This window comes from Mycena indigotica, assembly GCF_014461135.1.
Source record: "Mycena indigotica strain 171206Taipei chromosome Unknown Mind.scaff0002, whole genome shotgun sequence".
NCBI classification, from domain to species: Eukaryota; Fungi; Basidiomycota; class Agaricomycetes; order Agaricales; family Mycenaceae; genus Mycena; species Mycena indigotica.
Genome location: NW_023503001.1, coordinates 3,345,757 through 3,360,229, shown reverse-complemented (window position 1 = coordinate 3,360,229; position 14,473 = coordinate 3,345,757). Strand labels below are relative to the sequence as shown.

At 50.1% G+C, this 14,473-nt stretch overlaps 7 protein-coding genes across 7 annotated transcripts; 4 read left to right on the top strand and 3 right to left on the bottom strand.

Annotated features, from left to right (window-relative positions):
* Window positions 1-2,119, top strand: MIND_00224600 (SAM-MT-RSMB-NOP domain-containing protein; the record flags this gene model as incomplete). The annotated part of the gene is made up of 8 exons (XM_037359135.1): window positions 1-366; window positions 426-683; window positions 728-839; window positions 897-1,131; window positions 1,178-1,323; window positions 1,371-1,519; window positions 1,569-1,751; window positions 1,797-2,119. Exons 1-8 carry the CDS (start codon window positions 231-233, stop codon window positions 2,117-2,119), a joined length of 1,542 nt encoding a protein of 513 aa, XP_037224230.1. The 5' UTR covers window positions 1-230.
* MIND_00224500 (60S ribosomal protein) lies at window positions 2,028-2,664 on the bottom strand (the record flags this gene model as incomplete). Its single annotated transcript, XM_037359134.1, has 4 exons — window positions 2,028-2,327; window positions 2,379-2,449; window positions 2,499-2,535; window positions 2,656-2,664. The coding sequence occupies 4 exons, from the start codon at window positions 2,662-2,664 to the stop codon at window positions 2,028-2,030; spliced, it is 417 nt and encodes a 138-aa protein (XP_037224229.1).
* Window positions 2,665-3,534: 870 nt separating this feature from the next.
* MIND_00224300 (Splicing factor SF1) lies at window positions 3,535-5,343 on the bottom strand (the record flags this gene model as incomplete). The annotated part of the gene is made up of 5 exons (XM_037359133.1): window positions 5,226-5,343; window positions 5,020-5,175; window positions 4,674-4,866; window positions 4,176-4,623; window positions 3,535-4,131 (listed from the first exon to the last, which is right to left on the bottom strand). Exons 1-5 carry the CDS (start codon window positions 5,266-5,268, stop codon window positions 3,535-3,537), a joined length of 1,437 nt encoding a protein of 478 aa, XP_037224228.1. The 5' UTR covers window positions 5,269-5,343.
* An 86-nt stretch (window positions 5,344-5,429) lies between these two features.
* MIND_00224200 (putative DNA repair helicase ercc3) lies at window positions 5,430-8,668 on the top strand (the record flags this gene model as incomplete). Its single annotated transcript, XM_037359132.1, has 14 exons — window positions 5,430-5,454; window positions 5,504-5,933; window positions 5,982-6,069; window positions 6,120-6,140; window positions 6,187-6,597; window positions 6,644-6,801; window positions 6,848-6,958; window positions 7,007-7,100; window positions 7,154-7,440; window positions 7,488-7,524; window positions 7,575-7,763; window positions 7,811-7,930; window positions 7,974-8,067; window positions 8,118-8,668. 14 exons carry the CDS (start codon window positions 5,430-5,432, stop codon window positions 8,666-8,668), a joined length of 2,616 nt encoding a protein of 871 aa, XP_037224227.1.
* Window positions 8,669-8,898: 230 nt separating this feature from the next.
* MIND_00224100 (DNA helicase) lies at window positions 8,899-10,000 on the top strand (the record flags this gene model as incomplete). The annotated part of the gene is made up of 3 exons (XM_037359131.1): window positions 8,899-8,927; window positions 9,062-9,191; window positions 9,251-10,000. The coding sequence occupies 3 exons, from the start codon at window positions 8,899-8,901 to the stop codon at window positions 9,998-10,000; spliced, it is 909 nt and encodes a 302-aa protein (XP_037224226.1).
* A 157-nt stretch (window positions 10,001-10,157) lies between these two features.
* Window positions 10,158-11,348, bottom strand: MIND_00224000 (Uracil-DNA glycosylase; the record flags this gene model as incomplete). Its single annotated transcript, XM_037359130.1, has 4 exons — window positions 10,158-10,304; window positions 10,357-10,659; window positions 10,712-10,860; window positions 10,910-11,348. 4 exons carry the CDS (start codon window positions 11,346-11,348, stop codon window positions 10,158-10,160), a joined length of 1,038 nt encoding a protein of 345 aa, XP_037224225.1.
* A 205-nt stretch (window positions 11,349-11,553) lies between these two features.
* Window positions 11,554-14,274, top strand: MIND_00223900 (Dolichol kinase; the record flags this gene model as incomplete). Its single annotated transcript, XM_037359129.1, has 7 exons — window positions 11,554-12,263; window positions 12,308-12,753; window positions 12,806-12,969; window positions 13,016-13,588; window positions 13,636-13,847; window positions 13,895-14,096; window positions 14,152-14,274. The coding sequence occupies exons 1-7, from the start codon at window positions 11,986-11,988 to the stop codon at window positions 14,272-14,274; spliced, it is 1,998 nt and encodes a 665-aa protein (XP_037224224.1). The 5' UTR covers window positions 11,554-11,985.
* Between the last annotated feature and the right edge of the window lie 199 nt (window positions 14,275-14,473).

The window sequence follows — 14,473 nt, the reverse complement described above, 5'->3', positions numbered from 1 at the left end:
CTTGTTCTCGACCTCCATGTGTGAGTTAGTCTCCTTGATTTCAGCTCATATGATGCCCAAAACTTTATCTACATTGTCCGACGGAGGTTTCCTTCGCGCGACGAAAAACATCACACCTGAACCATCCTATATTGATCTTCGAGTTTTCGCTGACCACTTTGTCCAGTGCTTTCCTAGTGCATCATCTGCCTATTGTTTTCTCAATCCCTCACCATGTACTTCTATGTAGAATGAACTTCTATTTCGAATGCGCAAAGACCCTCGACCGTCTCGACGCCAAACAAGGCTCTATCAAGGGCCTCATTGGCTCTACTCCCGAAAAGGACAGGAAACGCACTGCTGCCCTAGTAATTGAGACGCTGAAATGTGCGTCTATGTTTGTCTACGGCTTTCTCTTATATACTTATTAACTTCGGTCATTGTAGTCAGAGCGTCCCTCCTCGAGGTGATTAAAGCGGCGCAACTGATGAAGGAAGAACGGAAAAAGTTGACTTCGTTAAATCTCGCACTGGTCCTCGTCCACGATCTCCTCCTTGCTGGTGGTATCCAAGCTGGGGATGGCCCAATTAAGCAAGCAGTCCTCCGTCATAAAGCGCGTTTGAATGGCGAGCTCCAGAAGTTGAAGGCAAGAAAAGGTGTCCGATCTAATGCAGACTTGGGGCAATCTCCAGATGCGCGGGCAGGTTAGTTGTCATTCTTCTTTATTTCCCCTTTGACCATAGCGAAGCCAATATTCCGCGTTATGTACGCGTCAATACCAATGCGTGGTCATTAGATACCGCATTAGAATATCTGGCGTCCCAAGGTCATATGTTGCAAGAATCGCTGGAGGGATCTCAGTGGGCATATGATTCATCTCATTTCTTCACTTCACGCAACTAACAAGCCAACCACAGCGAGAAGATCTTCGCAAAAGACGCCCACATTCCAAACCTTCTTCTCTTCCCGGCACAAACGTCGTTCCTCGAAGACACTGCTTACAAGTCTGGAAAGTTTATTCTACAAGACAAGGCATCCTGTTTTCCGGCGGTAGTGCTTTCTCCTCCCAAAAATGCCCGGGTCATCGATGCAACCGCTGCGCCTGGAAATAAGACAACGCATCTCAGCGCTCTGATGGGCAACACTGGCAAGGTCTTGACCTAAATTTTGTCTTACTGATTGGTCCTGATTCGTGTAGCTGTTTGCGTTCGAGCGTGACCGCAAGCGTTTTGGGACACTTTCTACCATGCTTTTTCGGGCGCATTGCAAGAATGTGGACCCAATCAATGCTGATTTTCTTACTGTTGATCCTGAAGACCCGAACTACGCTGAAGTTACTCATATGTGTGTTCAAGTCCTTTCCATTCCGACGATTGATTAAGGATGGGCAGACTCCTCGACCCGTCATGCAGTGGTTCCGGTATTGTCAATCGATTAGACTACCTTTTGGAAACGGAAGAGGACAACCCTGACATGGAAGAAGATCGACTGCGGAAACTCGCGTCTTTCCAGCTGACGATGATTAAACACGCCATGAAGTGTAGGTCGTCGTCTTTGTTCCGATAATGTCCTTGAAGAGATTGGAATAGTTCCCAAAATAAGCCACATCGTTTACTCAACCTGCAGCATTCACGCGACTGAAAACGAGCATGTCGTACGAGCCGCTTTGGAGTCGGATGAAGCTGCGAATGGTTCATTTGTTCTGGCCCCACAACGATATGTCATTCCCACTTGGCACCGACGAGGGCTTCCCAATGAAATGGGGTCGCCAGGTCAGTTGCCGAACTTGTAAAAAAATGTGGCTGATATTTGAGCAGACGATGCTCAATCTGTCATCAGGTGTTCACCAGGAGAAGATGCGACAAACGGCTTTTTTGTGTCATGTTTTGTCAAGGCGAGCAAGAAGAGAAAGACACGTGAGGAGGATGACGAGGAGCGAAGTACGACGCGGAAAAAAAATAAGGAAAAAGAAAGGAAAGATAGTAACAAGGCCGTCATAGCAAGCATATCATATTCAAGGGAGACATACAATCTGCACCTGAGCCTGCTCACGTCGACTTGGCTTTGTGAATGGTTTTGCGAACGAGATCCCTCCGCGCCTTCTTGGCCAGCATCACACCAAAGCGCTCAAAGTCGTTGAGCGAACGGCGCTTGTCTTGTGCAGCACGTTTCTGAGCCCAACTCGACTTGTCCCACTTCTCCACAACAGCCTCCTTCTCTAGTTGCTTTTTAATCACCCCAGAACCAGCACCCCGAGGCAGTTTGGTTAACGAAAGAGGCGTGAGGGTCAGATGTTTGTAGGGGAAGGATTGCCGTGTTACGCCAGTTGTGGGGCCATCGATAATGGCCTAATGGAAGGTTAATTCACAGACCGAGAGTTGATATGAGCAGAGGCGTACGCGGTTATGGTCAATGATTTCCGCAATGACGGCGATTTTGCCAGAGAAGGGACCGGATTTGAGGAGCACGACTGCGATCGCGTTCAGGAATGCAAAAAGTGCTCAAATTGGTTTGCATACCACGGCCGACCTCGACGAAGCGCTTGAAGTTGGAGTCCTGCAATTTTTCTCCCGTCAGAAACGGACATTCTGGAGCGATCAAGCAAGGAGGGAGCAAGGATTGTGCTTGGGGGCAGCCGGCGAAGGAGGGAGGTGGAATATGGTCAATAAAACTCACAGTAGACATTTTGGTGTTGAGGGTTCGTGGTCGACGACGTTACAGTGATTTGTTTGGCTCCCATCACGACTGCATAGTGTCACACATTTTTCAGTTGCTCTCGAAAAGATATGGTTGTATACTATCTAACTTGGTCTAGGCATAAGCACTTTTGTCTTTAGTTCGTTCCATAGCTAAGGACGCAGAATGAACTGGAAGTTGACAACCACAAAGAAAAAAAACAACGCACGGTTATACTGCAAGAGTTTTTCAATGAGGTCGACATGTGTGAGGACCATCCGCCGGCAACAATATCGTTTGAGTTGCAACTCGTCGAGAGCCTCTCTGGATGAAAAAGGTCACGGCCAAACTCGCTGTACCAACAAGTACACGCACCCTTCAGGCATGTCTCGGTTCAGCAGTTCCAGATATGCAGACCATTTGTCCCCAATGACCTTGCCACACGAGAAGCAGCGAACGGGAATAATCTTACGCAGTTAAGTTAACTGGCAAACACTACTGGGCATCACACTTGCCATTCTGGACGATGGCTGGAGGCAAGGAGCTCGACTCAATGAGTCACAACAGAACAAATATATTCTTTATTTTGGCTCTACAAATACGAAAAAAGACAAAGCCTGTAGAGGGTCAGCGGCAGTGAATAGCCCACATCCCTCCAAACGATATCTCTACCCAAAGATAAATACGTCATGCACCTGCTACTCTTGATGAAAAAACAACAACAACTGATGGTGTCGCTCGAAAATCGTCAACGGGAATCTGAACGAGGTGAGAATGGGCCAAATTGTGTAGGTTTAGTGATTTGTTTCGTTAGAAAGGGCAACGAGAGAGAGAGAGAGAGACAGTCAATTTTCGAGATGATTAGCTGGCTTGCTCGCACTATTGGGCTTGGTAGTACGAAGCATAGTTGTAGTCCTGTTGCTCCTGTTGTCCACCGTACCCTTGATTGAAGCCCGCCCAAGCTGCGCCTTGACCGTAGGCTCCGTAACCTGCTTGTGGGGGACGATAGCCGTTGTTTTGAGGCTGATTGGTTGTCTGCCAATTCTCCGGACGTCGCCAAGGGGGAATGTTAGCTCCTCCGCCACCCAAATCCGTCTGAGATGACCACGTTTGAACTGGGGCAGCTCCTGCAGCACCAGCTGCTGGAGTTTCTCCCAACTCCGCCATCAAGTTAGCGTACTCTGAGTCGAATACCCGCCCATTCGGCCCAGTACCGTTACCAGCCCCGTAAGAGTTGCCATTAGCGTCCTTGTTTTGAGTGCAGTCCCGAGCCATGTGACCGGCACTACCACAAACGCGACAAACAATGTTCGCAGTAAAGTTCTTCTGTTCGGGGCAGTCGTATTGGCGATGCCCAACTCCGCCACAGTTCTTGCAGATTTGGTTTTCGTCGTCACGGAGGGTTCCGTTCAATGCAGCAAGCTCGCGAAGCTGGTTGCGCTTATGATCGTTCTGACCTTCGGGAGTGGAAGCGGCCTGCTTATGGGTCACACAATCGAACCACAATGGATAAAACGCACCGTTTCGATAACCCTGTTGATCATCTTGACACAAGCAACGACCTTTTCAGGAGTTTCAGCCATGACAAGACAGTGGAGGTCTTCTTCTGCGTCATCGGCATATTGGTCTGGACGTGTTTTCCCCTCCTTGACGCTGCCCTTGCCACGGATACTGATTTTGGCCCCACTCTCCCGTTCCATCTTCTTCAAACTGTTTCCTCGAGGCCCGACCAATAACCCGAAGAAATTGATCTCAGGGAACTCTTTGACGGGTATGTAGACTCGTTCCGATGGTCGCTGCGATCGTTTCTGCTGATGATACTCAACGGGAGGACGAAAGTTGGGGTCGTTCTTCATAGCTTTATCGACGAGACGAATGCGTTCGTCTTCAAGTTTTTTGCGGTAACGGACTTCGCGGGTATTGCTACGCCGACCTTGAGCGTCGTAGGTGGGAGGCGGAGAAGGGGATCTAAATTCATCTAGCTTTAGAAAAACGAGGTGGATGAAGCGTATACGCACCGCTCACGTTCTGGAGGGATGTAGTCATTCAACCTTAGCTTGCGATTGATTTCCTCCAAACGAAGATGAATGGCATAGTTGTCAAGTTGGGTCTGGGAGACACCGGTGGCCGAGATAGCCGTCGGAAGGCCAGGAATTTCGGTAGACGAGTCGCCCCAGCGACTGCGACGCTTGCGAGGAGCATTGGCGTTGGCTGGAAAAGCAGACAGAAAACAAAGCAAAATGGGCAGTGGTTAGTAAGGTTAGTGTTAGGATGCTTGACATGTCAAATGAAGGACAGTGGTCGCAGAAGAAATGTGTGGCGAGAGAGAGAGAGAGAGCTGCGGTAGGGTAGTCAGAAACTTACCTCTGGGATCGTTAGCAGGGGATTCATCTCTGTCTCGTTTCCCCGGGCTATCAGCTTGTTGACGCGGGTAAGCAGAAGGAGAGGGCTGGGCGAGTTGAGGAGGAGCTGCTTCTTCAGCCGGCGCAGGTCCAAAACGGCGTCTATTGCCAAGTGGGACTGGAAAAAACTGTTTGAGGAAATATCAAAACATAGAGACCAAAACTGACCATCATTAGTGCCAGTGATTTGGCGTGTAGCAGGCCTCCACATTGCAACAATAACCAAGAAAGAGATAAAGTAGAAGTGCGCGTACTCGGACACGAAGCGAGACGATGAACGTTGAGAGTAGGCGTGTCACAGACAGACGTCACGTCATGGCTACTAAGCTGTTCCTCTCGAGTCAGTTCGTTGCCTCTTTATGACCAACCACCATGGCTGAGAAGCGTTTCGCTGAAGGTAAACTCGCCTACTTTACATTTATTATTTCTCGCTGGAACTTATTCAGCGGGCTCCTCCCAACCGCCGGCAAAACGTCCGAGAAGGGATGAAGACCAAGAAGACATCGTGATCGACTATGACGAAGACGATGCGATTCCTCCTTCGCCACCAGACACTGCTGGCCTCGTTCCACCTAGCGCTACCATTAACTTCAGTGCATTGACACGCAAGTTGGCGTCAACACGGCGTGGCAACACTGGGAACAACAATGAACCCGTCAACCCTACGACTCTAGACCGGCATCGTCAGCAGCAAGACGCCTTCATCTCCCATATATTCATGGATCAAGACTTCTCCTGGCTGCACCTGAAACCAGACCATGCATCTCGTCCACTCTGGATCAGTCCTGAAGACGGACATATCATCCTCGAGGCCTTTTCTCCCATTGCAGAACAAGCGCAAGACTTTCTAACGGCAATTAGCGAGCCAGTCAGCAGGTGTGAACACATATATCTGCTCTCCCCGAGTCCTTACGCGAAAATCAGGCCCGCGTTTATCCACGAGTACAAACTCACTTCTTACTCTTTATATGCGGCCGTGTCAGTTGGTCTTCAAACAGAGGACATAATCGAGGTATGTGTTCGCCTCCCTGTCTGGTATCAGCCGCATTGATAGCTGAGTAGGTCCTGAACCGCTTGTCAAAGGTCGCTCAGCAAAATCAAGTCTACTAGATTGACATGTCCTTTGTAGGTTCCCGTTCCAGAAAGCATCACGGCCTTTATCCGCGAGCGCACATTAAGCTACGGCAAAGTCAAGCTGGTCCTGAAACACAACAAGTATTACGTGGAGTCAAGCCACCCAGAGACTCTCCAGATATTGCTCAAGGATCGGGTCATTCGAGAGGCGAGGGTCATTTCGCAGCAGATGGACAACAGCATCAAAGCCAACACATTCACCACTTCTAAAGCACCGACAAAAGGAAATCTTGTCATCCCTGGCACTTCTAAAGAGGCAGAGAAGAAAAAGGAGGAAGGCAAAGCTTCTACGGCAGGCCTAGGCGACAATGATATCTTCACTTCCGTGGTCGGTGTCGAAGGAGACGAGATTGAGGAAGACGATGAGAACGTGCATGCTTTTGAAATCGACGATGCCAAAATTGATGTCAGGCAGTTGCAGCGAGTCCCCAGTTGGATACTGATGAGTCCAGGATGTAAAAAAACGATGCAACGAGCTCGAGTACCCGATGCTTGAGGAATACGACTTCCGTAACGACACGATCAATGCCAACCTAGAAATCGATCTCAAGCCGACGACCGTTATTCGACCATATCAGGAGACGAGTTTGAGTAAGATGTTTGGCAATGGGTACCACCTTGTTACTATCTGAAAACCACTAGCTAACAACTTCCAGACGAGCACGGTCAGGCATCATTGTCCTTCCTTGTGGTGCTGGCAAAACTCTTGTCGGAATTACGGCGGCGTGTACCATCAAGAAATCATGTCTCGTCCTCTGCACATCTTCGTGAGAGAGTCCTCAAAAGTCTTCGCTTTATATAATCTTACTTGACAGCGTATCCGTCATGCAGTGGCGCCAACAGTTCATGCAGTGGTCCAATGTGACGGAGAAGCAGATTGCAGTCTTTACGGCGGACCAGAAACAACGGGTATGTCGTTTACTCGATTGTTAGAACAATCCAGTAACGTGTTCTTGACATAGTTCGCGGGTGACAGCGGCATCGTCGTATCTACATACTCGATGGTTGCCAACACCCACAATCGGTCCCACGAGTCGAAGCAGATGATGGAGTTTTTGACTTCGCGGGAATGGGGCTTTATCCTGCTCGACGAAGTCCATGTCGTGCCAGCAGCCATGTTTCGCCGAGTCGTCACCACCATCAAGGCGCACTCGAAACTGGGTCTGACTGCAACCCTAGTGCGCGAGGACGACAAGATTGCCGACCTGAATTATATGATTGGGCCAAAACTATATGAAGCAAATTGGATGTAAGAGCTATGTCCGCTGCTTCTTCGATATGTTCTGACTTGGCCAGGGACCTCGCCGCCAAAGGTCACATTGCAAATGTTCAGGTCGATATCCAGCCAACTCGTGATCGCGTTTTGTTGACACCTGTTTTCAGTGTGCCGAAGTGTGGTGTCCGATGACACCAGAGTTTTACCGTCAGTATCTGCGAATCCAGAGTCGCAAGCGGATGCTTCTGTACTGCATGAACCCAAATAAATTCCAAGCCTGCCAATTCCTCATCAAGTATCACGAGGACCGCGGAGACAAAGTGATTGTGTTTTCGGATAATGTTTATGCGCTAGAGGTATATGCGTAGCTTATCTAATGAGCAGCCTATTAACCTCTTTCTAGGCTTATGCTAAACGACTCGGGAAACTTTATATTCATGGCGGGACTGGCCAAGTCGAACGCATGCGTATCCTTTCATGGTTTCAACATAGTCCCCAAGTTAACACAATATTCCTTTCCAAGGTAACCATCGTCTCATGCATCGTTTCCAACTTAGAGTTTCTAGGTTGGAGACACGTCGATCGATCTTCCGGAGGCAACCTGTCTAATCCAGATTTCATCTCACTTCGGTTCTCGGAGACAGGAAGCTCAGCGATTGGGTTTGTTGAGTTTTTTTTACCTCGGTTTCTGCGCTCAGTCCGATGGATAGGTCGAATCCTCCGAGCCAAGAGAAGAAATGACGAAGGCTTCAACGCGTTTTTCTACTCCCTCGTGTCAAAGGATACCCAGGAGATGTTTTACAGCACGAAACGGCAGCAGTTCCTGATCGACCAAGGTTACGCCTTCAAGGTGATCACTCATCTCGAGGGGCTGGACAAGATGGAGGATCTGGTGTACCGCACACGTGATGAGCAGATTGAGCTCGTCCAGTCTGTTTTGCTTGCCAGCGAAAACGAAGCAGACTTGGGCAGCGATGTTCGTGGGGCTGATGGTGACTTGGCTGGGACTGTGACGAGCAAAGATTTCGGGATGCCTTTGCCACGGGGAATCGGCAGTGGCGGGTTCTCGGCCGCTCCGATTACCCAGCGAACCACTGGATCATTGACTGCACTCAGCGGGGGTGGTCATATGTCATACATCGAGCAAAACAAGTCTGCAAACAAGAAATTGGCGCGGGAGACAGCCCCCCAGCGAAACAAGCTCTTCCTCAAACGCGACAAGGATAAAGCTGCGTTGAAGAAGGCGAATTCTGGGCGATAGGTCGAGTACCTGAAGTTATTTTACACTGCCTTGCGGGAAGATAAGCTGTGCGGTAACTCGGGTAAACATCTCTTCTGCGTTCCGATCCGGGACCATTATGGACACTTGTTTTTTTTCTCTCTTTTTCCCCCCAACTTTCGTAAGCCAAGGATTTGGGTGTGTGGAAGTGGCAATGCATCAGGGCTAGCCTAGAGGGCGCCCACAAGCATGGAGAAATGACTTCGCGATCAATGGAAGCCGATGAGCTCGTGATGCATTGGTGAATAGGTTCGCCGGACAGCGGTGAGAACTCGATCACGAAGTGACACAGGAGAGTCTCTTGAGCGTGACAAGATCTCATCTGGTGAGATTCCAACACCGATTGACCGCACAGACTGGCTTTTGCTCAAAAAGGAGAGTTCCGAGGTCTACTCTACCCATCATGTCCTCCAAGCGTGGCCGTAAGCGCAACGACAACCTTCCGCCAAACCGTGCCCGCGATGTCCAGCGAGCGTTTAGGGCTCGTAGAGCTGCCCATCTCCTTGTGAGTTCTATCAATCACCACCCCCTTAGCCCACTTTTTTTTCTTATTTCATTTTCAAGGCTCTTGAACAGCGTGTCTCCGAACTGGAGGAGGAGAACAGCTGTTTACGACAAGCCCTCAATCTTCCCCAAGCTAATAGGCCACCACTTGGGAAAGGTCCAACTGGCAAAGACAAGCCGAAAACTAATGACGGGTCTCAACCAAATGCTGCTCATCAACTTTTGCTGGGCTCGAGTGGCGATTCATCTGCCGACTCACCAACATCGGACGAAGAAGACTCGGTTTCGTCCTCAACAGTTCCGTCACGCGCGACCATTGAGGAGATTCAGAATGGCACCGGGGTTTGGGGGCAAACAATCGTGATGCAAGAGGAAGTGCCGTCTTACCAACCGGTTTCCGCTCCGCCCTCAATGTCGACCAAAGCCATGGCGTATTCTCCAACTTACTCGCGGTCAAGCTCCCTCACCTCCATGTACATGTATTCCGCCAGCGATAGGCCAAGTTATCCTTCGCCATTCGAGCAACAACAACAACAACAGCCAGCTCATCGTTCTTACCAATATACGACGAGTCAACCAGCATATGAGCAACCGCGGGAGGTTTCGTCAGTGACTGTTGGGTACCCTCCCGCCAGACGATCGACATCGGACTACTCGTCGCTGAGTGGCGGTTATCATCCTAGTATTCGTCTGCCATCGCCGCCATTGCAAGACCAACACCCACCTGTTCTTCATAGCCACCACTCACAACATGACCCTCACGCCCACCACAGGTCGGCTTACCCTTCGGACGGACATATAATCACTTGAAATGTGTACTACTACTAGATGTATCTGTACCACCTTTAGTCTACAATACCCAAGTAACTATAAAGTAGTCCTAATAGCAGCAGCCATAGCTAAAAAGCCTATCATGTGAGCCTTCTCAGGAACAATAAAAGTAGCCTCGATCGGGAAGTTGGGCCGGTTAAAGCGCACACCAGTCGATCCCGCCTCCTGCACCGTAACGTGCTTCCAGCCAATCGTTGGCCTTACGGAAGTGTCCATTACCGAAGAATCCCGAGTCTGCGCTTCTAGGAGATGGGTGAACACTCTTCAAAATAAGATGCTTCTTCTGAGCCAAGGTCAGCTAAGTCGAAGGCAAGGCAGCTTCGGTGAAAGATTACCGAATCCAGTCCCTTGACTCGTTGCTGGGCCTTTGACCCCCAGGCTATGATAACAACACCTGTCCCAACACCGGCAGCGGCTTCACCGGGGCGAGCAAGGTTCGCCCCGCCGTACGCATCGACGATTTGCATCACGCGCTCGGTAAATTGTTCCCATCCTCGGCCCGCATGTGAGTCGGAGACTCCCGCTTTGACGGTTAAAACCGTATTCAGCAGTAATACACCTTGCTCAGCCCATTTAGTCAACGTGCCATGGCCAGGTGGGGTGAAGGAGGGGTATTCGTTTTTAAGCTCCTTGAATATCTGCACGGGTTTTGTTGATTTTTTTTTGTTAAATATGACGATGGGCACTAACATTCTGAAGGGATGGCGGCGCATGAACTCCTTGTGGCACTGAGAAAGATAGGCCGTGCGCCTGGCCTTTGGTGATGTATGGGTCTTGTCCGATTATAACGACTTTTACGCGTCCGAGAGGCGTGTCTGACCACGTGTAGATGTTTTTCGCTGCACGAGATGAGCTCGGGTCGCGATTGGATGGGGTTAAGTAACTGACGAGGTGGGAAAATTGTTGCCGGCACTGGGTCAGTCGCACCGCAAACGCCCTCTTCATATAGTTGGCGCTTTAGATCAATGAAGTAAGGCTTCACAAACTCGGTCGCCATGACCTTGAACCAACTCTTGCCAAATGTTTCGCATTCCAGCGCCAGCAGCTTACGCGCCTCGTCGTCAGGCAATGCTGCTTGAAACGCGCTAAGAGAGAATGGAATTGAGTTGAGTTTCTGGCCTTTAACAGGTGCACGAATTCCAGTCGAACACGTCGGTTTTGGCTGAGACAACTTTTGGCGCTTCTCTGGTCCAAACGATTCGAACAGTGTCTTTTGCCGTTTTCCAGCAGTGGTTCCCTCCGCTTCAGAATCCGCGACTCGTTTGGGCCGTTTGTAGTTGGTGGCAAGGTCCTCTAGATAGACTGTGCTGTCATTGGGGTTGGACATTTGTGGGATGCGCAAGACTGAGGCGGAGGAGAGGGTTCTCGCAGAAAAGTGTGTTTCGCGGTGAGGGTGGAGAGCTCAAGTGGTGGTGGTACGCGTCCAGCAACAGTGTGACGAACCGCGTTTTTGTACTCTTCTCGGCTAAATCAAGTTTGGGACAAAAAAGAATCGACCATAATTTCCCGGATCACATCTTTTAATTCGTTCCCGCCACTCCAACCTGGCACGGTCGCGGTCATCTCCGTCTCCACCGAGAAAAGCGGCGGTGAGGCGTGGGTCTGCAGCTAAAAGGCCCACCAAACGCAATCCAGAAGTTGTCGTCGTTGACTGGAGTACTTCCTACGGTGGTGGAGAAACATCAACCGCTTCCGACACGGAGGTTGAAGATGAAGATTCAGACGTCGATGAACATGGGAGAGGGAGGGTCAGGCTACCTGTCAAGCTCTCTCGCCCAGAAAGTCCACGTGTAGACTTTACTCGTTCGCGCTCTCCACGACCACCACAACTGCAACCCTCACTTTCACCTATCGTTTCTCTCTTCCATCGCCGGAAACTCATTGTGGATCGCACTCCGATTCTTCCAGCCTTCTTACAACTCCATGCTCCCATTCCGTTCACCAATCTACGATGGTCTCTCCTTATGGACTCGCGTCGCGCTGGAGAGTCATTTGTTTTGTTGGCTTCGTTACTCTTTGGGACCCAGAAGATCGAGCAGTTCGACACTTGGATGGCCTACGAGCTTTACGCGCTCTTGCTCGCTGCTGCTGTCTATTTAGGCTACACGTATGGCACTGTTACAGATCGCGGGGCGCTGACACCCAAACCAGCGCCAATACCTCCCACAGCACTACAACAAACTAAAAGGAGATCGGACGACAAGTTTGGGTTCATTTGGATGTCCGTTCCCAAAAACTATCGGTACGTGGCAGTCTAATTATAACTCCTCCCTCACACCCCGATAGAGATTCCACGGACGACGGCATTTTGACTGCTCTCCTTCTTGGTCCTCTCATTGCCACTGCTCTTTTATTATGCTCCTTGGACCCTTACCCTGGCGATGGACTGCCTGCTGGCTGGGCAATTGAATCGCCAATACGTCTCCCGGCCCGAAATACCCGTGCCCCTCCACCAGCTATCGCTTTGTTGCGCGGACGGTACAATCTCTTGTCACTGGCCACATTCACGAGTGCAATCCTTCTGCTACACGTCTGTTCATCTCGTTGGCTAGAAAATAGGCATGTTGCTGCGGGTGAACCAACACCCTCTTCAACCGAAGCCGAACGGCGATCAGTCCCTCGCAGCGAGGGAGTTCGCGGTCTCTACTTCATTTTCTTCACCCTTGGGTCTGCCGCCTCGTTTTTCCTGGTCCGCATAGCTCTCGGCTTAGTTGGCATCGGCATCTGGCAACGTAGGCTTCTTACCCATCCTCCTGTCCTATTGACTCTAATGATCTCAATCAGACCTTAACCTCTTTGATGTTATTGTCGTTGCGATCTTCTACCAGTTCACATTGTATGTTGCCCTGAGAATGGCGCATCGCGGCCTGACTCTTGGAGAACTGGGCTTAGTATGTTTTGGTGGGACTGCAATCTTCATGGAATTCCTCAATATCACTATCGCTCGGGTATGAACCATTTTTGGCAATTAAAATCTCGTCTTGAACTTTCCAGATTTGGCCCGTGACAACTGCGTACCTTAAAACTTACCGACTCCCGACTCCCCTGGTCGTCTTTCAAACCGCTCTCGTTGCTGGTCCTTTTCTGACCGGATTTCTCATCGCCCCCATGCTGGTGCTATCTAGACATGCTGCTCAAACACCAGTGCGACGTCAACGCCGTCTCCTACCTTCAGAAGCCTTACGCGCTCGCCGTCGCCTTGCTTTCGCGGCTGCTTTTGTTGCCCTTGTGATTATTTTCGGTCCTCTCGGTCTATGGACAAGATGGTGTCTAGGTAATCGTGACCCTTGGATATGGGTCGTTTGTTGGGTCATCTCGCGACACAGAAGAGTTGCTCTCTTAGCCTATTGGGCAGCACTGGGTTCAATCAGTGTCGCTGGCTGGACGAGGCAACTCGCGAGATCGCGCCGTATGCCGGGCCCAGTTGATGCAGCTTCCTCTACTAATGCCTTGTTCGCGGCCTCCAATGAATTCTTGGATCGGGCTCCCACTCTCAGATTAAACGAACGCCGCAAGTTCTTCCATGCTCTCGTGGTTTTCATGTTTTTACCTGGAATTGCATTCGACGTTGGTTGTCCCACCTTATTTTGATGCTTTGCTTAATAGTTTTTCAGCCCGCATTTACGCACCTCGCATTCAGCGCCGCATTTGCAGCTTTCGTCTTCGCCGAATATATACGCTATTTTGCCATCTATCCGCTCGGAGCGGCGGTCCATCGTTTCATGAATGAATTTCTCGACACCAAAGACAGCGGCACCGCAATCCTGAGCCATTTTTATCTTTTGACAGGATGTGCAGGGGCACTGTGGCTCGAAGGGCAAGTTTTGTTTTTTCTCGACTCTTGCATTCTGACGTCACCGACCCTTTTCTTAGGCCAACTTGGTTGTTACAGTACACAGGAGTCCTAGTTCTCGGGATAGGTGACGCACTAGCAAGTATCGTCGGCAAGCGACACGGTCGCCATGTTTGGTCTCCTACCACAACCAAAACGCTGGAAGGCAGCGCGGCTTTTGCTGCTTCCGTTCTCGCGTGTGCTTGGCTCCTTCGTCTGTTGGGTGTGGTGGAGCCGTTTTCGGTAAGTGGCGTTTCGATGATTTTCCTGTCAATTTATTGACCACGTGGCTGCTTAGACAGTCCGCTACGTTAGCGTGATTATCCTGGCTTCCGTCCTGGAAGCCCTTTCAGACCAAAACGATAATCTGACCCTTCCACTATATACGTGGAGTGCCCTGGTCATCATGCGAGTGTCATAAAAAGCATAGAAATGGACCTTGTAACTTTATTTGGACATGGAAGAGTAGTACAGCAGTTGTTGAGATGACTTGGTAATAATGATACAAATGCAGGGTAAGAACAGGGTCCCATTAGAGAGAAATGCTACGGGTCATGCAGATGCGAGAGACGAGATGCAGAGAGAAGATGTCAAGAACAGTAATTAGAAAGAGGGCGAGA